Source organism: Corapipo altera, unplaced genomic scaffold (genome assembly GCF_003945725.1).
Source record: "Corapipo altera isolate COAL_440 unplaced genomic scaffold, ASM394572v1 23b, whole genome shotgun sequence".
NCBI lineage: Eukaryota > Metazoa > Chordata > Aves > Passeriformes > Pipridae > Corapipo > Corapipo altera.
In genome coordinates, this window is record NW_020884885.1 from 13,915,635 (window position 1) to 13,939,688 (window position 24,054).

General features: G+C 38.9%; 1 protein-coding gene across 1 annotated transcript; it reads left to right on the plus strand.

The window, feature by feature from the left end:
• The first annotated feature begins 1,503 nt into the window (after positions 1-1,503).
• Positions 1,504-23,690, plus strand: TRAF6 (TNF receptor associated factor 6). The gene is made up of 7 exons (XM_027642327.1): positions 1,504-1,598; positions 9,200-9,526; positions 15,044-15,194; positions 15,785-15,943; positions 16,856-16,927; positions 18,241-18,318; positions 19,275-23,690. Exons 2-7 carry the CDS (start codon positions 9,231-9,233, stop codon positions 20,154-20,156), a joined length of 1,638 nt encoding a protein of 545 aa, XP_027498128.1. The 5' UTR covers positions 1,504-1,598; positions 9,200-9,230; the 3' UTR covers positions 20,157-23,690.
• The last annotated feature ends 364 nt before the right edge of the window (positions 23,691-24,054 follow it).

Below are 24,054 nucleotides of genomic sequence, written 5' to 3' on the forward strand. Positions count from 1 at the left end.
TCCACATGAGCACAATTGGTCATACAATTTCAGCTGCACAGATCCAGTGCTGGAAAATGTTTTTCCTGTGCCACTGGCACCACCGAGTGGAGAAAAGCATTTTTGCATTGCTTTCGCTTACAGCATGAGCATTAATATATGACCAGGGGCCTAAGCCATACAGATTTGGAAACTTCTCAATAAAAGCATTTCATTTAAACTTGGAATAAAAACTCCAGATAAGTTCCTTGAATTCTCAATTAAAATAGGCTGGACCGCAGTGCTCTGGGCACCTTGCCAATTATTTACAATAGTATTTTTTTAGTCATAGAAAACCCTCCATCTAAGGATATTTGTTTTACAAAGTTCCATAATGATATATTTCCTCGTTTTACAGCTAATGAAAAGTAAAACAGAACAAACAGCCATGCTCCCTCGGCAGGAGAAAAAGGATAGCTCCTAAATTCAGCTAGTTGTCCAGGAGAGGGTTTATTATTTATTTATTTATTTATTTATTTATTTATTTATTTACTCTTAATATCATTCCTTCTTTATTGTGATATTTTGGAGCCCTATGTAATGGCCCAGATATCTCTCTCCGCCCTTACTCTTAGCTTCCTGGCAGATCCTAACAAGAAACGTAAATATGTTTTGGACATAAACAGTGCTCGGAGGGGTGCATTAGCGTATGGGATTCGCCTTGGCTCCAGCAGCACCCTGCCGTCTGAGAGCTCTGCACTCCGAGGGAGACAGGCACTGTAGCGATGGCACCGGCCACTGATTTCCAGCTCCCAAGGACCGTGGCGTGTGGACAGAGACACAGAAAACCACTGAAAAAGTGGTTTCACAATCCCTCCACCCCCAGCTTATATCCTCCCAAACGCTGGGAACAGTAGTTGTTTTGGTTTTTTTTTTTTATTTAAATGTGTGTTAATATGAGATTCTTGCCAAGAAAACTCTCCGATGCAAACAACCGAATTCCCCTCGTTCGTTTCTAAGGAAATGAAGATGTCTGTGTGTTCACACTGTGCCGGTATTTCACTTACTTACAACTGGCCGCTGTCCAAACCCCCGGGAGAGGTTCCCCCCATCGCTCGCCCCGAGGGAGGAGCGCACCCGGCCTCAGTGCCTGCAGGGGTTCCCAAGGGCCGGCTGAGGTCGAGAGAGGAAATTATTTCTGATAAGAGTTTGTTTAACACAGAGAAACGGCTTTTTTGCGTATCCCGAGCCCTTGACGCACACACCACTCCCACCCTCTCCAGCTTTCAGTGCCTCGTTTTTAACAGCGTTCACAACGGAGCCCAGAAAAGCATCCTGACGGCTGTTCACAGAAGCCTCAGCAGCGGAGTAAAGGCCGGCAGAACATAAAGATTCAATGCTCACACAAACACCGCCGGTGACGGCTTAATTTCTTTTTAAGGGGCGGGATGACGGCGGCACTGCCCTCCAGCTGCCCTGGCGAGGCGGCCCCGCCCCTGCGTCGCTGCCCCTCCGCGGCGGCAGGAGGCGCTGCAGCGGCCGTGGCGCCTCGGGCGGCCCCGCTCTCTTCCAGCCGCCGCTCCGACGCCTCCCGAGGAGAAGCGGAAGCGGCGGCGGGCGGGGATCGGCCGCGGGTCGGGGTGAGTCCGGACGGGCCGCGGGGGGCGGCCGGGAGGGCGGGGGCTGCGGCGGGCCCGGCCGGCTGTACGTGGAAGCGAGGGCCCGGCCGGTCGCTGGGAGCGGGAGGCCGGCCGGCGCGGGCTTGTGGCGGCGCCCGGCACGGAGCGTTTCCCCCGCCGGGCCGGGGCTGCCGGCTCGGGAGCGGAGCCCGCGCCTGCCCAGCCCCGCGGAGCCCTGCGGCCCCTTCCCCGAGAGCGGGCTCGGGGCTCGGAGCAGGGCCGGGGGTGCCACAAGGGGGGCCTGCGCTAGGGCAGGGCGATGATGGGGCTGAGGCGCCGGCCTGCGCTGCTCCGGAACTGAAACTGTGGCGCGATCTGAGGCCAGGCAGCCCGGGCTCCGAGATACGCTGGTTTACCTGGCTGGCAGCCTGGCTGAAATGACCTTGTGTTGCCTCTTAGCTCCCCATCGCACTGCGGTGGGAGCGTGAGCAGCCCGTGGCTCTCGAGTTGTGGCCCCGCTTGTCTCGCTCACATCAGCTTAACGTGGGCTCTGGTTTTCCCAAGTCAAGTGAAGATACAAAGTAAATTCTTCGGTAACACGTTAAAGGATAATTATCAAGATAAGTTACTATTTCTAAAAACGACAGCTGTGTTTTCTAGTAGAGACTGGCAGTATTTTATATTTAACGATAATTAACACGAGTAATAAATTATGACTTCAGTAGTACTTTCCATCAATTTCGTCTGGTTTAGGTAGGTCACGCTGAGTCTTTTCGTACTTAAACGGAAATCTCAGTGTAGGTGGGAGGAAAATGTTCTAATTATATCCCTTATACCTAGTAGTTAAAGCTTGCCGAAAATATTTCTCTGTGTTTGCCTCTGACAAGTTCTGTATGCTGCAGAACTATGAGCCGTGTGGTTTTTGTGTCTTAGATACCATTGACTGAGTGATAAATACAGGGTTGATTTGAAGTTTCGGTGAGGGACAGGTAGGAAAAGGAATGGGGATCATCTCCCATTCATTTTACGCTGTGTTCACCAACTGTGTTAACACTTGCAAGCAAACTTGCTCTGCCTTTCCATTGTATGAAAAGGCCGTAGAACTAGTCCTTATAGTAAAAGAAGGAAAAAAACGTCACGCTGATAAAACAAGTTGTATTATTTTGTATATACTGCTTTGGGTATAAATCTTCTGCATATTCCACATTACCTTCAGCTTTTCCCAGCAGGTGAAGATTTGTGAAACTCAGGCAGACTCCGTCAAGTCAGACTCCGTCAAATGGCAACCTGTCAAGACAGAAATAGCTTTTTTAGATTAGCTAAGCAAATACAAAAAGGTTTTAGATCCAGTCTGTGAAAACTGGTGATAAAAGATTCTGGGTATAAAGCATGTCAAAAAGACAATGAAAGTAAGTATAAGGTGGACAGAAAAGGAGAAATGTTTTAATTGTTTCAGAATGTCTGCTTAATTCACTGTTTGTTTTACCAGTCTCAGACTGTTTTACTAATGCCAGATACAAGCTTGCAGAGGTAGATGGTAATTAAATCTAGCCCTGAGACTGTACCTAGCAGAAATGGCATTTGTTCGTAGCCGTGCTTCTCCCTGCCTCTTGAAGTGCTTTCTGCCCTGGTATTTACTTTGTCCCCATTAGGCAGCACCTTAACGTCTCTTCAGATCTTTTGAGGGATATAGAAAGGCACAGTGCATATCTCAGTGTGTTCTCGGTGTAGGGAGAGCAAAGGGAGAACAGAGGCCAAAGAGCAGAGTCACTGCCAAAGTAAAGAATTAAATAGTATTGTTCTTCTCACTAACAATCCTTTCCTTATATTGTTATTCTCAACAATTCTCAATGGATTGTATCTAGAAGTTAATAAACCGAAGAAAGGTTGGGGGGATTTTGGCTTGGGTTTCTTTTTTGGTTATGGGAAAACCCATGGAATATTTTGGTGTTAAATACAGTATAGTACACTTCCACTGCTCACTAAAATTAAATTTGTTTTGACATACCTAAGTAGGATAAAATATGAATGTAACTGTGAGTGTGCCACCATCTAGTTTCCTAAGTAACATTCAAGCATGAAAATATGTATGTATGCCTGACAGCATTCTCTCCAAATAAAAAGAAATCACCTGGAAAATTTTGAAACTCCCAAGAGCTGCTCTGCTTTAGCATCAGGAGCTCTTGATAGTGTCTAATGAGCTCTGAATGTTGTTCAATTCTATTTACCTCAAACAAAAATTCTTCTGTGAAGTCTTCAAGTTCACATGGTAAGTATAGTGGTTATCCAAAAGACTTGGAAGTCTTAGCGGGTACTGCTATTAGAAAAAAAAAAATTGCTACCTCAACAAAATATAAGAAACCAGAATTTTTTTTTTGCAGTTACAAGCCCTGCCCAAATCTCTTATTGCTTTGGCTTGTCTAGACATTTGATAGCTTTTAAATGAAAGTGTTTTATGGTATTAATTAAAAGGAATTTGCATAATTTCATATGTTCTGCCTGGATGAGGCCGCAGTGATGATAGTTACAAACCTCATAATGGAAACACATGGTGCTTATCAGTTGTCAGTAGACCATTAATTATTATGCCTGGGAATAAGTGTTGCAAGTATTGCTCCATAAAATTATCCAAAGTCACTCCACTGGTCCGTCAATCTCATGACCCAGAAATCTATACATAAAAAACTGTTCTCAGTGAGAGAGAAGAAGAAAAGAGAGGAGTTTGGCCAGTTTTTCTATCTATGTGGTGCTCAAGGCATTTCCCCTGCTGGATGTCTGCAAGCAAATTAATTATGTTTGTGAACTTCAAGTAAGAAAAAGGATTTGGAGTAGTCCTCTGTATTGATTTCCTTATTTATATGGCTAGTCAGTGTGAATTTTCTAGGAAAGGGCATGTGGAAATTAATTGTATTCAGTACTTAATGATTAATATTAAAAGTTTTCTATCTTATGGAAAGTGATACTTTCTCTGTATACTATTCCTTCACCTTTGCCAAATGCTCAAAGGTATTGTTTCATATTTCAGTATAAATAGGATAAAATGCCTAATTTTATTTCCTCCTTATTACTCTAATGATAATGTGATTTTCCAGGCAGTCTGAAGATATCTTCTGATACCAGCAATATTTTTTGATTTAGAGGAATTTCTGAATTAATCCCATGGCTCTCTGGAGACTGAAAATCTGTAAAAGTTCTACCTAAGCACCATATACTATGGGACTTGACAAATCAGAGTACACAGTTTTGTTGCATGTGTTAATTTAAAATATGGGCAGTTTAAATTCTGTTGTGAAATCTTTGTTTTGTCAATCATAAGGTACATTATTCTTGCAGGAGTTTGCTCTTCTGATTTGAGTGTGCTAGCTCACATCAGCCTAATCACTCTGTAATGCAGCAGTGTAAATAGCAACATAGCACAGGTTGTTTAGTGAAGAAAGGGTTCATTATGGTTTGAAGTTGGAAGAGTAGTATGGGGACTCCCTGTAGTCTTAACTGTCTTTTCTGGGACATGACAGCTTGATCCTTAGGGCATTCCCACATTTCTGCAGCAGAGGTAATGATCAGGCAAGTTCTGTCCGTTACCATTTGGCCTGGAAAGCGCCTCCCTTTCTGTTGTCAAACAATACAGCTGTTGCTTTGGAGAGCGAAATCCACCTTTGCTAGCCCAAGGACTGGGTACCCCTTGTGCTGCAAGCTAAAGCCCATTATCTCCCTACCCATCAGGTGTGATAGGACTTCCTAGCTTTAGAAGAGGGTACTTCAGGCACATTACCAAACACAGTTTAAGGCTTTCTCTGCCTGAGAAACTTCACTCTAGCAAAAACAAGAATTACCATATAATGATCTAGTTTAATTTCCATTTTTCCTGGATCTGAAAGCTGGCTGTTGGGCAAACAAAAAAAAAGGTATAGAGAGCAGTCTAGCAAAGCGTTTAATGTATTAAACTAGTAACATTAAAGCAAAGGATTGATTGTAAAGGCTGTGGTATACACAAGGTATGAGTTAATACTTGGATATTGTTGTACTTGCATTTGACTCAGTTTTGTTTGGCACAGAGGAAGAATGCCAACTATTATCAATAGGAAGAAAAACTGATGTGGGTTTTGGGAGATGTTAGTATGGTTTTGGGATATATACTAGTTTGAATTTTAAAATCCATCCTCTTCCAGCCAAAGCAGTTTTTAAATTCCCCAAGGGAAGAACATGAAAAACTGCTTCAGTAGGCTCACAAGCTGTCTGCTCCACCTTCATTGGGAGAAAGACCTATCATTAAACATTCAAAGTATACTTTTCTGTAGTCAATTTTGCACTAGCACTGCTCTGTTCAAGATTGAATCTGTTCCTGCTCTTGGAGGGTAAAGTAACTGCCACAAGAAACAGAACTAATTCCTACTACAATAGTTAGAACTCACAGAGGAATTGTTTTAAACAATGCTGGAGTGATCAGAGTAACAGCAGTATGCATTTTTATTTGAAAAATTATACCTTGCCCCACACCTATAAATATGTGTGGAGGAAAGACTTCCTTCACAGATAAGATGAAATGGGTAAGAGTAGTAGAGGAATCCTGTCTTAGAGAAAACATGAACAAAGTTTAAAATCTGGTTTTTAAATCACCTTATTTAAGTTGCCTCTTTGTGCCTGAATTTCCAAATTTAAAAAGAGCCAGTGATATTTGCGCTTCTTTTTTTATGAACCACTCGATCATGTGCTGACAAAAAGCTTTATGTAGAAGTGGAGTTTATCACTGAATAAGGGGATTTTTTGTGGGTGTCTGGGATGTTGACTGGTTGCAGTGACTCATTCATTAAAATGACTCTGGTATAGGAGTTTTGTTTCTGTAAACTGAATGGACATACTGCTGTTTCTGTAGAAACAATATAAAGGGGTAAAGAGTTCAGCTAGCGTTCAAAAAGTTCAAAAAGCATTCAGCTAGTGAGATTATACCGACTCAGATCCTGTTTTCTTCCTTATAAGAGCAATATTTGAAATAGTATGGGTTTTTTCCTAGTAACAACCCAAGAGAAGAGTCACACACTTCTTTTCAATTAATGTGAGAACTGAATTTGGGTAAAGTTATTATATTTTTCTCCGTGCGACTTCCTGAATTCCTTTGTCACATCACTAAAGGGATATATGTTCCTCTTTCCTTTCTTAGTCTCAGTAAATATACCCTTGTGGCTTAGGTTTATGTGAATTTTTCAGTCCTAGGCTGGCCAGTAGATTCTAATATCCTGCATACCAACATTCCCACTCCATTGGCCCGGTTTGGTTCCTGTGATTTTTCATGATATGTGGACTAAACATCCTCTGCAGCAGTTGTTAAATAAGTTCTATTAGTTTAACAATGGAAGCAAGTTGGGGTTTTTCCTCTGGAAAGATCTACTGATGGCACTCTAAAAAAAATCTCTGTTACAAGGCATCTTTATAAACATTGATTCTTCTGCTCCCATTCTAAGTTATTGGGAGAGTTGCTCCCTTCATGGGATTAAATTGATCGTGACCTGGCTGAAGCTGCTGGTGAGAATGTACTTGGTGTTTAGTGTGTATTGCTGTTGTGCTTAGGAGCCTTGATTAATAAAGCCTGTTCTGGGTAGGTAATGTATAGGGATAATACATTGGGGTGGAGAACAGTAGAAGTGAACATCTCTCCTTGAGTGCAGTTCCAGGCAGCTCTGCTGTAGAGTTATTTCTGCATAAAGTGAGCACTGCTGACCTGTACACTACAACTCAAAGCTGTCGAACTGCGCTTTGAGGCTCTGTGCCTTAATGGTATTTTGGAAATGTCAAGAACGCTGATCTTCAAGTACTTCTCATACCTCTACATATCTCAACAATATGGAAAGTTACATATTTACAAAACAAAATAAAAGTTCTGTTTTGATTCTAACTGTAGCTGACCTAAATATGGTAACTTTGCCTGTTTGGTTTTGTTCAGTAGATCTGCCTTTTTTTTTTTTTTTTTAAGATCTGGATTGCTGGGGAAAAAAAGCTCATGCAGTATTACCATGGACAGTATTGCCAACTGTTTATCATGTAGATGGCCTAAAGCGCATTTCTGTGATGTTGCATGTGTTCAAAATACATTTCCCAGTAAATGCTAGTTGAGACCTTGTGTGATTAGTATTTCTATTGATGTAATCTTCAGGTATCATATAATAAATACCCAAGTAAAACTACCTGTCTGTCCTCCTCCTATCCATGAACATTTTGTAAAAATGAATTGTGATATTCAAATTCTGATAAAGGCAGGAAAACTTTTACGTTTGTGAGCTTGTGCTCAAGGTAGCCCTGTTCATTCTGCTGGCCCCACCGTCTGCAGTTGTGACGCAGATGAACAATCCTTATACTTTAGCTCTTGATTACATTTGCATCCCTAATATATTTTAAATGATGTAATGGTATTACAGTGAATTCAGTAAGTGAACATTACAAAAGACTTTGCCTGTACTGCTATGCAAAGGACAGTCAAATCTGAGGTTAGTGGACTTGTTTTGCATGCCTGGCTCCATAACCCTCCGATTACTCATACTGCCTTGCAATTGGTGGTAATCTCTGTTTTTCAAAGAAATTTCATTTATAGAAAACTAACCACAGTAGGATTCTGAGAAAATGGTTATGACCATTACAAAATCAAGGCAGAGGAAAATTTCTTGGACATCTAGAACTTATATTTGTTTAGATCTTTTTTTTTAAGGCTCCTTCCTTCAGTGTAGAAACACTGGCCATCTGTTTGGGGATACCAGCACTTTTTCATTTCATACCTATGAGTTCAACCTGCTTGATGAGCAGTGTTTTAAAAGCAGGCTTTAGTATGCCATTCACTGCTCTTCAGGGAAAGGCGACTTGTATCTTCTGTTCTTACAATCATGTCCGTTGTCCTCCCTGCCAGCTAGACTAGAAGAGGCAAAGGAGAGCAAGAACTCTGAGTGCTAGTAATTTGTAGATAGCTTTTGAGCTGTGGAATTATTATCCTTATCTCATGTGTAGCTTTTTACCCCATTGAAAGTCCTGTTGGCAGTTCTAAAATGTTATCAGCAGTGCTGTATATTTGAATTTCATTTGCAGCAGAGCATCTGCTTGGTTTAGGTACTTGGACTTGTATTTTATTTGTGGACCTGCACCTAAATTGATTTGAAACCTATACTGTGAATCGCTGTAGACAGATAATGTTAAATAACATGTATACTGCAAGGAAAATCTGGAACTGAGCTATTGTCGCCCAATAAAACATGATTCTGTACAGCATTTTTTCATGCAAAGTCTGTTTGAATGCCTTCAAAGTAAATAATGTGGAAGGGGTAAAGAGATGCTTTCAGTAGACATAGCAAGGACAAAGAGTATTCCTCTTTTTACAGAAATCATGTAGTCAGATGAAAGAGATTACAGAAAGGGGTGTGTGTTTGTTTGAACTGTACCGACTGGATGCAGTGTTCTCACCTATATATCACAAGATAAGTTAGAAAGATAACGGAATCTGGGAGAAAACCAAACCAGTGATTTTGAGTAGAACCAAATCTGTAACTGTTCCAGTGTTTCTTGTCAGAAATAAATTTTGCTCTTGACTTGAAAGGAAGGTATTTGAATATTTTAAATTAATACATCTTTTTGTCATCTTGCAGTGCATTTCTGTGTAGCACTTGATTAGCTACTATGAGCTTGCTACACAGTGATAGCAGTTGTGGAGCCCGAGACGTGGAAAGCGGCTGCTGTGCAGCCATGGCCAGTGCCTGCAGCGCTGGAGCCAAAGAAGACGGCACAAGTGTCAGCAGTGGGACTGGAAACCCTCCAAGTTCTTTCACAGAAGAAACACAAGGATATGATGTGGAGTTTGATCCGCCCTTGGAAAGTAAATATGAATGTCCAATCTGTTTGATGGCTCTTCGGGAGGCTGTGCAGACACCGTGCGGACACCGTTTCTGCAAAGGCTGCATTGTCAAATCAATAAGGTAAAAGAACATTTGTGGAAGCTGCTTTTAAGAAGAAAGTCACTTACCAGAGCAGTTTAAGGTCAATGTAAACTGAATAGAACTGGCCAAGGGTGCATTACCAATGAGTGCTAATAGAACTCTGGAAATTTATAATTCATTAAAGATGCTTTCTACTAAACACTATATATGGACAAAATGTCATGAGTTTGGAGGTTTCATGAGCTTTAGATTTTGCCATTTATACAAATTTATCCAGGTTATGAATCTAAAAACTTGATTGATTAAACTTTTTCTTTTTAATTATTATTTCAAGGAGCCAAATCCTCCAAATAAAGTCCATTTTTTGTCTAGGATTATGAAATCTGTATTTTGCCTATGATTGTTTCCTTTAATAACTCCAGGAAACTACAGACAGCATGGTTTCTTGGTGCAGATAAGGCAACTCATGCTTTCAGTTCTTCACTTGAAATTAGCTGCTTTCTTGTTGAGCTGGAAGAAAGAATGTGATAAGGAAATAGTCTTGAAAAAATCATTGAGGCAGGAAACCAAGTGGCATATGAAGGAGTGGGAACAAGGTATGAAGGCAAGACCAGACTGGGCTTATAAAAATGAATGAAAGAGCAAGGAGGGCAGAGAGTGCACACGTCCCACATGTGTCAATGAGTATTGGATCGCATTGATAGAAGACTAGATATTGTGCTGTAGGATTTTTCCTTCTCAGCATAAGCCATTTTTTTTTCTTAACAATTGCTCACTTAGCTCAAATGTCACTTTGGTAGGAATCTATACATTTAATTCTGTGTGAGCCGTATATATAATTGGTTCGTTTCTAACCTTACTTTGCACACTTGTATAAAGATCATTAAACTATTTTCAATGTTACCGTGTTTCTCCTTGGCATTTATTTTTAGCATGAAAAATGGACAGTGCTTTCTTGATTGGTTTTTCATACCATTTGTCCGTAGTTCTATTCCATTTCTTTTTCTCCATTGTCCATTATTTGTAGCTCACCAAATGAATAGTATGCCAGCAGTGATGTTCTCTAAATACAGTATTTTGTATGTTTTGTGGGCTTCTCTGTAACTTCTGCTGCGTAAATTCTCAGGAAGAATTTCTTTGTGGAAAGGGTTGTTAAGCATTGGAACAAACTGCCTGGAGGAGTGGTGGAGTCACCTACCTCTGGCATTGTTCAAGAAATGACTGGACATGGCACTGAGTGCCATGGTCTAGTTGATGAAGTGGTGATCAGTCAGACATTGGACTTGGATTCTTTTTTACAGCCTAAAAAATTCTGGTATTCTGCCACTGTTGTATCTAATGCTACTGTATTTTTTCATAGCATACCTTTTGGATCGAGGAGGGGGAAGTGTTGGAGCTGAGAATGAGGAGACAAATTTAATATGCGCTCCCTACTTATGATGGTGGATTCTTTCTAGCACAGAAAATTTGTGTGCATTTGCAGCACAGTTCCTGTTAACATCAGTTTCATCAATATTTCTCAGAAAATACAGAACACCATCAGTGTTCACCCATGACAAGTGACTCACCTGTGGATTCTGCAGAAGCAACTGCACCCAATGCATCCCTTGGTGTTATACATTACCCAGGTGCATGGAAGAAGGCAAAAAGCCCCTGAACCTGTCAGCTTTGACTGTAATCCAATTCCTTAGGCACAAGCAGTTGGCTTCACTTTCTGGCCTTTGCTTTGCACGTTCCAACCCAAATTCTTTCAAGAGGTTAATGTACATAATTTCATGAATGCTTGTAGGCATTACAAGACAGTCGTAATGGTAAAGGCCATTAAATTTTGAAATTCCTTACTTGCTCTCTCTGAGCTTGCTCTGTTTGTTGGCAGTAGCAGTTTTATATTCTTCTTTAACTTGGGTATTTCTGGAAGAAAGAAAATATATCTTTGAATCTTCTCTTGAGATTATGATGTCTATAGATTCTGAAGGTAAATCACTACTTAAATATAATGAGCTTTAGAAATGTCTACTCGGCAATCATTTCAAAGACAACAGAATTCCTACGTTGAAAACTGAGGGGAAAATGACTAAAAATTACCAAAAATGGGTGTCTCATTTCTAGTCTTTCAGATCTTTACAAGGTAAAGCAATCTTGTTTTCTAATCCTTATGCTTCTGCTGGTGAGCTGCGCAGTTACAGTCATTGGTTGGAATTTACAGGACTGAATGAGAAACTACAGTGAACCCAAGCTCAGAACACATCATCTCCTAACAGGAAGATAAATTTCCTTCTTAAACCCCAGGCATGGGAAGTGGTTTCTCTTCCTTTTTAAATTAACAGAGCATTTGCTCTGCTCAAAGTTTTAGATCTCCAAACAGTTTCAATGGCCAAAAGAAGCTTTTGCTTCTTTTACACCCTTTGCTTATTTTACTTCATTTCTATAAATAGTGCTGACTTTTTCAGTGAATACTAAACACAGGTTGAAAGCATTTTTTTCCTTGGAGACTATAGATCATCACTGTAATATTTCAGTTGTTTCATTGATAGTAAAAGTTTTCCCTCATTCCCCAATGAAATCTGTCTTTAGAATGCAGTTTGAGTGAATGCTTGTGAAAGCAGAGCAGACAGTGTAAAGTGCCAGACCTCCCTGAATCCCTGAAGGGCTGAATGCATGCTTAATTGGTATCCATGGATCAGGCTATTGATTTGGATTATGTAGTGTCTACAGAACAATATTGATTTGGAGTATGTGCTGTCCACAGTACCATATTGATTGATGTCATTGAGAAGCTTCTATGGGACGAAAATGAAAATAGAAAGTGATTTTTACATTCTCTAAGTACTGGTTTTTTTCATTAAGTGATTGTCACAGCCTTTATTTGATCAGGAAAAAATTGCTCCTGTTTATTTCTCACTTCCCCACGGTTTAGCTCAAGTGAACACAGAGATTAAGGATTTTAAATGATGAAGGATGTACAAGCATTTCTTGAGTAATCGCTTCTTGTAACTTAGACAAGCAATTATAGTTGTTCATGTTGAAGTTGTGGCTGCAATTAGAAAAAAAAATTGAAAACCTTTTAAAAGCTGGACTCTTAAAACTTACAGTGTGAGGGACGTGATTAGACCTGATGGATTTGATCACAGCATATGTTTGCCTCCCAGAAAGTCTTGGCATCTTTTTAAATAAAGCTGTCTGAAATGCTTTGAAGTGCTTTAAGTCATGGTAGAGGAGAAGCTTATCTATCTAAGTAACTACAAATACTGTTTTACAAATGTTACTGTAAACAAAGTACTCAATTAGAAATTTTAGAAGAACTGAGTTTGGTGCAGTGGGTAATTAAATTTCACTCTAGTCTTTCTTCTCCTGTATCTTTTGTCAAAGCTGACTTAGGGTTTGTAGTAGAGCTTGCCAAATACCAGAACCTCTGTTTATCGGAAAAGCAGAATTGTGAGGAGGGCAGCAGGGAAAGCTTTGGGTGCTAGCAGTCTGTCAAACAGCTGGCATGGCTGCAGTTAAAGTGTATGCCAACTGTTTCAACTTCTAGGCTAAGCCACTCAGTTGTTAAAATCATGAAGCAGGCTTTTTCTGCAAACAAAATTATTCTGGCTTTACTCTTTATACCTGCATTTTCATTTCAGTGAAAATTGTAGGAATATTCATTGTACTTTGTAGCAGATGGTTGTTGTTTTACAGGTACTGTTGTGGGTGGCAGAGTCCTATGTGATAAATACTTTTAGCACAGGAAATCCTTCACTGTAATAGAAGTTAGAACTGAGGTGCATAAACTCAGTTTTGTGATAGGAAATGTATGGCAATGTCTTTGTCTGCCGGTGCATCTAAGCAGCATTTTAAGCACAGTCCTCATACTTGTAAATAATATTTGAAGCCTGTTTAATATACTACAGTGAGTTATTGCTCTTTGTTTACTATACTTTCCTACATTGGAAAATTGCCGTACATTCTTATTTCACCCTTTGTCTGCTATTATTTAAACTGGAGAACTGGTAATCATTATTTCACATTATTCTGTTGTTGGCTGTTATTATACATGATTAGCTTTTCTGTGTAGAAATAAAGCTGCTGTCTTATCAGCAGGCTTACTGGGCGGTCTTTGTACTCTACTAAACAGGGTGTTTGTAACCAAGTTATACCTGTGAAAACTGATTTCCTGTAGGTTGCAAAGTGAGAGAACATTTCTGGGTCGTACAAAGATCAGCATGCTGATCATAGCTCAGGGAGCTCTGAAGCAAAATGGCAAGCTGGGTATTTTCTTCCACTTGTTTGGGAGTATGACTACCAGGCATGTGGTGAGCTAGCTCTTACAAGTAAAACCTGTGAAAGGAAGTTCATTGCCTCTTTCTGAGGTCTCAGCTTTACCTCCACTTCCTCTAGCACATTGCTAGTGGAGTTGCTGAGCAATTATTTCCTTTTCCAACAAAGAACATAAATTCCCTCCTGGTCTCCACAGCCCTCTAGGTTCTCCTTCCCCTCATGCGTGCAAGCAGTGACAATGATCTGGCCTTTGATCCTTGCACCACAAGTGGTCTCTGACATTTTTCTGCCTCATGTATTTTTCCATTTTATTGCTGTTTCCATTAGCATTTCAGCTCAGGGCTTTGATCCCTCATGCCTTTTTAACTGCCTTACTTAATTGTGAATCAATATGTTGGCCTACTGCTTTCAGAATGAGCTGATACTGGAAAATTTGATGGAGGCAATCCCTTTTTTTACTCTGTTTCTAATTATTTTTGTGTTTAAATCCAGATATACAGAACCTGATGAACTGGAACTTTAGTTACCTTGTGCAAGTTGCCTGCATCCGTGTTCCACCATCACGTTCCAAACTTTTGCCAGTTAGCACTTCCAGTCTGTTTGCTGTTAAAATGGCTTCAGATGCAACACTCAGTTCCAAAGCCAGTGTAATTTTCATAGTTACTAGTAGTTTTCATGTCTGGAATTTTTTTGCTCTTATTTACTGTATAAATAAACAAATTGAAGGATAACCAACTGTTCAAATGGTTGTACAACAAAAACAGCAAAATGAGCTATATGAGAAATAATGACAAGTAGATGAAGTAAATCTGGAAGAAAAGAAAATTTTACTTTTTCTCTCAGCTGTAATCGCCTTGGATGTTTATAAAGCGTGAATGAAATTGGAGAAAGTCCAAGAATGTTTAAAGAATTGTTTTGAAATAGTATGTGAAACATACTTTGATGTTTGAGCTATGTGAAGTATTTACACAAACAGGACTGTAAGTTCTTAGTTTCCTTATGTCCTCCTCAAGTTTGTTTCCAGAGTACCTAACATGGCATTTGTACAAAAAAAACGTATTGAGTTAGAAAAGGGCTGCAACCCCACTCATACCACTTCTAGTGAAACTGTGTATTGTCAACTTTTCTGGTGTACCTTCCGTACTTTCTGGTCATTACCACATAAATGCCATTGTTTTCAAAGACTTTCTTACTGTGCTATAACTTGCCCACTAATATCTTATTAGTGTAAAAATATTTTAAAATAAAGGCTTGGAAATATTAGAATATCTTTTTCCTTGCTTTTCTGCATTATAGAGATGCAGGTCACAAATGTCCAGTAGACAACGAAATTCTGCTTGAAAATCAACTTTTTCCTGACAACTTTGCTAAACGGGAGATCCTTTCATTGATGGTGAAGTGTCCCAACAAGGGCTGCAGTATGAAGATGGAGCTGAGGCACTTAGAGGTGAGAATTGGTTTTGAAAACATGGAACCTGATTTTCATGAACAAGTAAAAAGTCAAAATAACTTAAAATAGATACTCATTTATGCTGATTCAGTGCATCGTTCTTTCAAGACTATAGCTGCACGTGTTTGGTTTTGATGAGTCTTTAATTGTAAGTAGGTTATTCTCAAGTGAACATCGTAGTGCATGAAAATTATACTAATGCAGCTTTCTGTTTGGTATCTTTCATGTTTGTCTTTTGATCAGTTCTATCTGTACTTCACACAAGTTGCTTAAAGTTAGTTTAATGTTCCCTCAAAGTAGCTACATATGTTAGTTGAAATAATTACTTTGCAAAATAATATTTGCAGTTAAAAGGATAAATATAAAACTAAATTTTTACCTGAGAGCCTTCTTAAAGCTCTGAATATGTTAAACCCTGATCTTAGTAATGGGACAGTAATGGGCTGTTAAGTCAGCATAAGAGTATAAGGATTTCTTTGCATGAAAGAAAGATTGGGATTTGTTTGTCTTGTACTGTGCTTTCCCTTGAAAACAGATGAGATGATAGTACCTGTTTGTAGTATCATCCCTCTTCTGTCCTTTTGCAGGAACACCAGTTACAGTGTGAATTTTCCACTGTGGAATGTCCACAGTGCCAAGGAACCTTCCAGAAGAACCACTTGAAAGAGCACATGACCCAGGAGTGTCCGAGGCGTCAAGTGTGTTGCCCAAACTGTGCCACATCTATGGCCTACGAAGATAAAGAGGTACTTAGCAGGAGTCTCAGTTTTTCAATCTTCATTCACATGGGTTTGCTTGTAAATAGAATATCAGTTTAAAAAAAAAAAGCAACAAAGTTTTTGGTCTAGAAGAGCACTATCTGCTGCTGCAGAGGTGAGAAGGTACAAACTCAGGATATTAGCCTAGAACAGGAAAAGATGGGAAGAGATTGTTCTTAAATGCAAACTTATTGGGAACCTTGTGGTCTGAGGAGACTTGTGAAAGAACCATTGATTTTTGGCCACCAGAGAGGCCTGTATCTACTGCCAAACGAATAAAAAAGGCAGTATTTACATTTGCTTTACATTTTATGCCTGGGAGAAAGGATATAGCAGGAGATAAATCTTTTGGGGATCTCTGCTAACACTCAAGACCACGATAATTTCTGAATTCTTCTCCTGGTTCTGCGTTTTTTTGCTCATGCAATACCAAGGACAGTACTTTCCTTTTTCTGTTTCCTTTTCTTTATCTCTATATAGATGTGTTTTATCTCAAGGACTGTTAAATTTTATGAAATTCATATTGTGAATTGCAAACAAAAGTACCTTGTATAGTTCAACAATAAAAAAAAAAAAATCTTTAATATAGTTCCACTGCAATTGAACCTGTATTTTAGAAACTTCTGGTTAAATTCAGACTTCTTTGGAGCATAAGAGCTTTAGGAAATAAAATATCTGCAACTTTATGTAGCTCCTGTGTAAGTCCAGGAAAAAACAGTAATAGAAAACATACTATTCAGAGTAAGGGGGGCGACTTTTTTTCACAGTTGCATACAGCTAAATGCAAAATTTGAAATGTAAATAAAAATTTGATGTTTGATCAGAGGTGATTAGCCCTCTCTTAAATTTTGTAACTTTATTGATTCTTTCTTTCCTCTCTTTTTCTGCTTGATCACTAAGCTTCATGACCAAACCTGCCCACTTGCCAACGTGTTTTGTGAATATTGCAACACAGTGCTAATCAGAGAGCAGGTAAGAGACTACCACCTTCTGTGTTTAATCTGGGTCAGATGTTTTGTATTTACATTGCTTCTTTAATATGAATTTAAACTTGGAGAAACAGTTTGTCTACTAGCTAATAAATCTCTACCTATCTCTCTGTGAAAATGTCCAGTACAGGTGTAATACTCTTTTAAATGCTGTTCCAGCTGTTCCAGCTGTCTGGTAAGACCTCTGTAGGATTTTTGGCTGCACATCACATTATTTAGCTGTACTGCTTCTTGACAGGGGACATGCTGCATGTTTTTTATGTTGAATGGAGGTTAAAAAATAGGCAGAGAGTGAGAGTATTTGTAATTGGAAAGCCATTGTTGGGAAGTAGCTATAAGTAGTTCACTATGAAACTGCAGATGCTGACTGGAATTCTGCTTGTCCATTACTATTGTAATAGCCATTATTATTTCTTCTATTCAATAATAACTTCATTGACAGAAAAATGATAAATGTTATTTGATATGCAGCCTATCCTTGTTTGAATGGGATGGCAACTATGTTGAATATCATGTCAAATAATATTGAAGGATCATGTCAAATTGTCCAAATACTTTGAAAAGCAGGATTGAGCTTAGTAATGACAAAGGCAAAAATGTGTTGTTAGGTAGGATAATCAACTGCAGAAATGGGAAACAGAGAATGCTGAATTTGCTAATGGTTTAGATTTAATGACTGACCTGTATTAAACTTGTGTTCTGCTTCATCGTGATATTTAAACAAGGCAAACATACGGGGTTGTATAAACAGGTATTTTGCCTGTGAAACCTAGAATTATCCTTTGCTCTGTTTAGGGCTGGTAAGGCATCAGCTGAAGTTGTCATGCTTTTGAGATGGGGGTGGATAGGGTGGGTCCAGAGCAGTGAGATGGCTGGATCTGGAAACTACAAGAAAATTGAAGTAACTTGCACGTTTTGAGGAAGAGGGTAATGAAGAGAAATACCTTGAGTATGTGCAAGCAGTTCTTCAGAAAGGAAAGAAATGGACTGTGATCTAGCTTGAGGATAGGCTAGCAGTGAAAGGCGTTTGGTCTAGCAAGGAAACTCAAATACTTTCTGATGCCTGATGTAAGAACAAAGTCAATGAATTGTTAAAGGACGTAGTAGTAGGATGTAGAATTTTTATCATCAGCTAATATTTTTGTTCAAAACTTCCATATTCCTTTGAGAAATTATGTAGGTATAAACTGATCTGACTTTAGGTACCAGTTCAGAATCCATCTGGCTGTATCCTTTTTGGATGTTATAAAAGCATACTCTTGATGAAGAAGTAATAGCAAATCTCATTTGTTTTAGATGCCTAACCATTACAACAATGATTGTCCTACTGCCCCAGTGCCATGTTTTTATAGTGCCTTTGGATGTCCTGAAAAGGTAAGCCTTTTATCAGAATCATATGTTGGAAGACCTTCTGCAGGCATTTGTCTGGGGCTTTTTTAATGCGTTTTCCTATTCTTGTCTCATTCACTAGCCCAAATCCTCAGTGATTTGTGGGTTTGTCTTTTTTTGGTTTGATATCAACTACATGTTGATACATTGTCTTTCAATATTGGCTTTTCAAATTTAAAAACTGTGAACTATTTGCTTGATGAACTTGCTTTTATTAGTCCGTGACTGACTGTTTTCTCAGCTTTCACATCAATAAAGTAGCTTCCAGCATTTCTTCCAAAGTTGTGGCCAAATACACTTGTGGCTCTTAGAGTTCCATGAAAAAAACCGATTTTATTAAATTCTAAAGTTATTAAACTAGATACTCTTACTTCTAGTTGTTTACTACCTCTTTGTAAAAATGGATCTTTCCCCTTCATCGTTTCCACATCAATTTTCATACACCATTTGGTACAACAGAACATTTTAGCAAATCAATGAAGGGAATACAGTACTAATTTAAAGCACAGAAAAAAATACTAAATGTATATTTATCACTAACAGTCTTTCACTACATCTTTGTTTTGAGTTGAACAGTGTTATTGAAAGTGTACTCCATAATTAATGATGGTTTAATAGGGAAATAATTACTTCTACGAAACCTGAATCTTTTTATCATGAATGCTCATTAACAAGAAAGTAACCCTGAATATACACATAATGCTTGCCTTTGGAATATTTATCAAGAATGTTTTCAGTATAAAATACTCCATATTTCTTCGTATCTTGTTTTTACTTTCAGGTGCACAGTTTGAAATACACTGTTTCTATTTCTCATTGTATGTACTACTGAAATACCTCATGCCTTTTACTCAAAATTGCCTCCATTTGCAGTGCAGGTTTAAAATGTGATTTCTGGTTACGTTTGATATGTTCCTAATGCCACATCTCTTAAATTCTAGATGCAAAGGAATGAACTGGCACGACATATGCAGGAGTTCACTCAGGTTCACATGAGAATGATGGCGCAGAGTTTTCAAAATATCAGTGTCACTGCTACAAATCCTGTACCCTTCATCAATGGCCTACCCTTTGAGCCTGCCCTCTTCTCACATGTGTCACGTGCCACATATGATTGTAATCCAGAAGTTGAAAACTTCAAAGAAACTATTCAGCAGTTGGAAGGTCGTCTGGTAAGACAAGATCACCAAATCAGGGAACTCATTGCTAAAATGGAGACTCAGAACACTCACATGGCAGAACTCAAACGTACTATCCGAAGTTTGGAGGGAAAGATCACTGAAATGGAGGCCCAGCAATGTAACGGTATTTATATCTGGAAGATTGAGAACTTCAGCGGACTTCAGAAAGCCCAGGAAGAAGAGAGACCTGTTGTCATGCACAGTCCTGGCTTCTATACTGGAAAGCCTGGGTACAAGCTGTGTTTGCGCCTGCATATCCAGTTACCGAATGCTCAGCGCTGTGCTAATTTTATATCTCTGTTTGTCCACACTATGCAAGGAGAATATGACAGCCATCTGCCATGGCCTTTCCAGGGCACGATACGACTTTCTATTTTGGATCAATCAGAAGGCCCAGAAAGGCAGAATCATGAAGAAGTAATGGAAGCCAAACCAGAGTTACTGGCCTTCCAGAGACCGACAGTTCACCGCAATCCAAAAGGTTTTGGTTATGTGACTTTCATGCACCTTCAAAATTTGAAACAAAGAACCTTCATAAAGGATGATACACTTCTGGTGCGCTGTGAAGTTCTAACGCGTCTAGATTTGAAGAGTGTCCGCAGAGAAGGATTTCAGACTCGCAGTACAGATGGACCTCTGTAGCCTGTAAGTCTTATCCAGAGGAATGGAGCCACTAGTTATGTTCTTCCACCACAAGAGTGCTTCATTGTAAATATAGGCTGCGTTTGTAAAAGATCATAGTTACCAACATAGTTGATCTTCACCTGAATGGAACTTTCTTGTTGCTGGTTTATTTTTTTCTGTATGAGGTCATGTATTTAAATATTTGGTATGGTTCTCTATTAAAATAATAAGCTACTTTTGTAGCAAGCTAACTAAATGAAGTGTTGTTAACCAAAACTTAACTGCCTAAAGGAAAATCCTGTTGCAGAACCTGTACGTCTCTGGTAAAATGTAAGTCATGTTGAGAAGTCCTGTAAGTCTTTTCACCTCAGTGCCTCAGATACTGTAACAGGGAAATAGCTAAATTAATAAAGATGAGGAATTTTTTTGTTTGTTTTTTACAGAGCTTGGGAAAGTTGAGACAGTTTCTATATTGACTTATCTAGAATTTTGCATTGGTTATGCTTTTCTTGAAATCTGAAGTCAAGACTTCGCTTATGTCACCTAGGGTTCAGGTATGCTTTGGCCCTTCCTTTCTTTGGAGTTGGCTTCAGGAAGTGGCATGTTGATGTACAGTTGAAGTTAGTATTTCCAAAAGACATGTGGTATTGTTGTGGAGAAGGCTAAACAACTATGAGCTGAGTTCACTGAAGAAATGTTTGTAATATGGTCTGAAAGTACCTCCCTAATTCTCTTTACTTGAATAAATCTTTCTGTAAGTGTGTGCTCTAGGCCCAGAGTGTCAATTACAATTGACAAGAGATATAAAAGTTTAGCATTTGAATGAAATACCTTTGTGCTGAGGTACCCCCTATGCTGAACATTTTTCAGCTTATGAGTGGATACATGAGCAAGGGGATGTACTAACTAGATAGGGTGATACAGGATGCGTTTTACTGTTGTTGAAACCCGAATTTGTACCAAAGCTGAACTTGTGACCTGCATGTATTCGAGCGATCTCTTGGTGTTGTGCGTGACATATGACCTATGTCACCTCCTATGAATTCTCAGTGGGCAGCTGGCCATATCAACATCCAACTGTTGTGTGTATTTCCTGTCCCTTTAAACAATAGAAACTGGGCCACTCTCAGCAATTTGGAGAAGAAGGAAAACCTGCTAGTTCAACAGTGTGAGGAAAAATTGCAGTCCTGTTTGCTCTTAGGAAGAAAATCTGACTTCCATAGTTACTCATTTATCAAACACTAGATTCACTATGTCAGGGATTCATGAGCTTCCTAATATTGCGTGTATTATTATTTTCTGTACTGACTGTATGCCACATAAATGTTGGTTTTGACCAGTCAAAGCTGAGTAGTTCAATTTCACTGGTGCTAAAAATTTTAACTTATCATGGTGCTGATAAAGTTCTGAATCTTGTCTTTAAAGGAGGGAAGAAAAAAGTTTTGTCCACCCCATAACCTAAACAGATATTCTGATACAGAAGAAAGAATTAAATGATACGTAAGCATATGTGTATTATTTATCCATGCTAGTGAAGTAACCTAAAGACTGCCACTTAAAAAATAGTAAAGAGTATTCCAACTATTTGGCCTCATCAAAGCGGTACCATGAGTATCGTCAGTGGGGAAAGGGCACATGCTTAATACATACATATACATACATGAGTAAAGAAAGACTACTGTAGTATATTGATTTGGGAGGATACTCTGCCTGACTGCATGAGATGTAAAAGTTCCTGGACCCAAGCTACCACATTCATCATATCCAGATGAGTAAAACTTCTTCTGGAGATAGAACCTCTTAGATGAGGGGTTGTGTTCAATGGAGTGTTGTCACTGCTGAAACATGAACTTCCTGGCTAATGGTAAATGCAGTTGGTCATTGAGAACTTCATTGTATTCTCTGTGATTAGGGAAGGGGTGAGCATATATTAAAATAGGAAAAGATCCTTGCTTTAAAACTGTGGGCTTAAGCTTCTTAAGTAGTCTTGATGATGAATAGCCTCATCCTATTAGCTTTCTTGTTTCAGTGTCTTCAGTTAGAGAATGTCCAGTTAAACCATTCTTAACCAAGAGCTGTTAATGTACATAGCAGTGCACAGACCCACTGTATACAGAAGGTGCTGTACACTAGTTCTCCATTTTCAAGCTATGTTAGTTATACTTATTTTTTTCAAGATGCTCAAAAACTGCCATTGTCTCCTTTTTTCCCCCCTTTCTCTTTTTTTCAGGGGGTGGGGTGGCAGTCAGAAGAAACTCTTGTAATTAGAGAGCTTCTTCCTGCCCCAGGTCCTTTATCAGCCCTAGTGGTAATAATAAAAATGTCCTTGCTCTGTGTTCACATTGGTTATAGCCAAGATCCAGTAAGTGCATTAACACTTCCTTTGCTTTTGAATATTTGCATTCTGAATGGAATTTTTACTTTGAACCATATCTGCAAGATCGGATGTACTTTGCCTCTGAGGAGGAAACTCAGTTTGGTGGCAGAGTTTTAAGTGATTCAGGTTAATACAATAGCACAAGCCAATAGGGAATAGAAGGCTACTGCATGTATAGGACTGCATTGGCCACAGTAATATGAATGCTTTATTCACTGCTGCTATTCTACTGGTTTTGTATTTTTATATTACCCACTAGAACTCTTGAGAGATGTCAAATTACTGTAATGACAGAGTTTTACATGCGAGACTTTCAGTGCTAATTTGCTAAGTATCGGTTAGATCTTATTGTCATAAAAACACCTTGTAAATGTTAATGAAATATTTATTCATAATATTCATGTACTTGCTCCATTTTCCTCTTTCCCCTTTCTCCAAATCTCTTCTTTTGAGAACTTGTTTTACCACGGTAGATTGAGGTATAATTGCTAGAACTGTTTAAATGGAAGCAGAAAGGTATGCAGCATTGAGAGTTGTCTCTAAAACAAAGCCGAAGAAGAATGGGAATTTAACCCATTTCCTGTGTAATTCATTCAGCAATGGAGTTCTTTAGTTTTGTAACTCAAAGCTTTGCAGCATCACTGGATCTCGAGGTGATTTAAAAAGTGGCTTAGCTTCTTTTCCAAATTTCTGTTGTCTTTGATGTGTCCTAAGTCACCGACTTAATATGTGTATTTGCAAAGCTGCTATGGCACAAATTTACCAGTGATAATATATTACAAATATGTTACCTTTTGCCTCTAAATGTCTTCACCTGCAGGGCAGGGAAAATTATTTTACTAAAAATAATGTGTGATGTATATGTGGGAGCTCAGATAATGTGAGATGTATAGACTTGTTTTTTAAGTGGTCTCATGATATGTCTGGTCATGTTTGCTATCAATGAATTAAACTTGCTGATGAAATCAGAGATGGTGACAGAATAAATACATTTATGATGGATTTTAAAGATTATTCTGGGTTCAATGTTAAAGGTTTATATTGGTTTGTGTTTGAACAAAAGGAAAGTACTTCTATTCCCTTTGATGTATTGATCGATAATTTAATATATTTTGTAATAGTGCACAGCAATATTTCTGACAGAACTTTAAAAAATAAACTAAGTAAACTGTGCACTGCATGTTGCATCTTTATTTGTATGGAGGGCTATTCAAAAAGTTTCACTGATACAGGACCTCTGTGGTAGTTTCTCTGTCTTGTGAGTTTCAGGTTGGCTGTTTTTTAATGCAGGAGACCATGTATCATATAGCACCAAGAAGGCAACAGATATTTCAAGATAAAAATTTCTGGCATTTATAACGGGCATGGATAATTCATTACTAGAAGATATAGCTCATGTAGTCGATAATAAACTAAATGTTCTCATGATCATCCTGTAATTTAAGAAATCTGAAAAAAATTGCACACTGTCACCTCGATGACCACATCTACTTGCTTGTTATGTTTGTGACAAAAGTAATTATGGGTTGAAGCTTTGTT

Bases quoted from the DNA above. Each gene is read 5' to 3' on its own strand.
- TRAF6 (XM_027642327.1), top strand. From the start codon at position 9,231: ATGAGCTTGCTACACAGTGATAGCAGTTGTGGAGCCCGAGACGTGGAA. The intron at 15,195-15,784 runs GTGAGAATTGGT...GTCCTTTTGCAG, and splicing joins TGGAGCTGAGGCACTTAGAG to GAACACCAGTTACAGTGTGA. The intron at 15,944-16,855 runs GTACTTAGCAGG...TTGATCACTAAG, and splicing joins TGGCCTACGAAGATAAAGAG to CTTCATGACCAAACCTGCCC.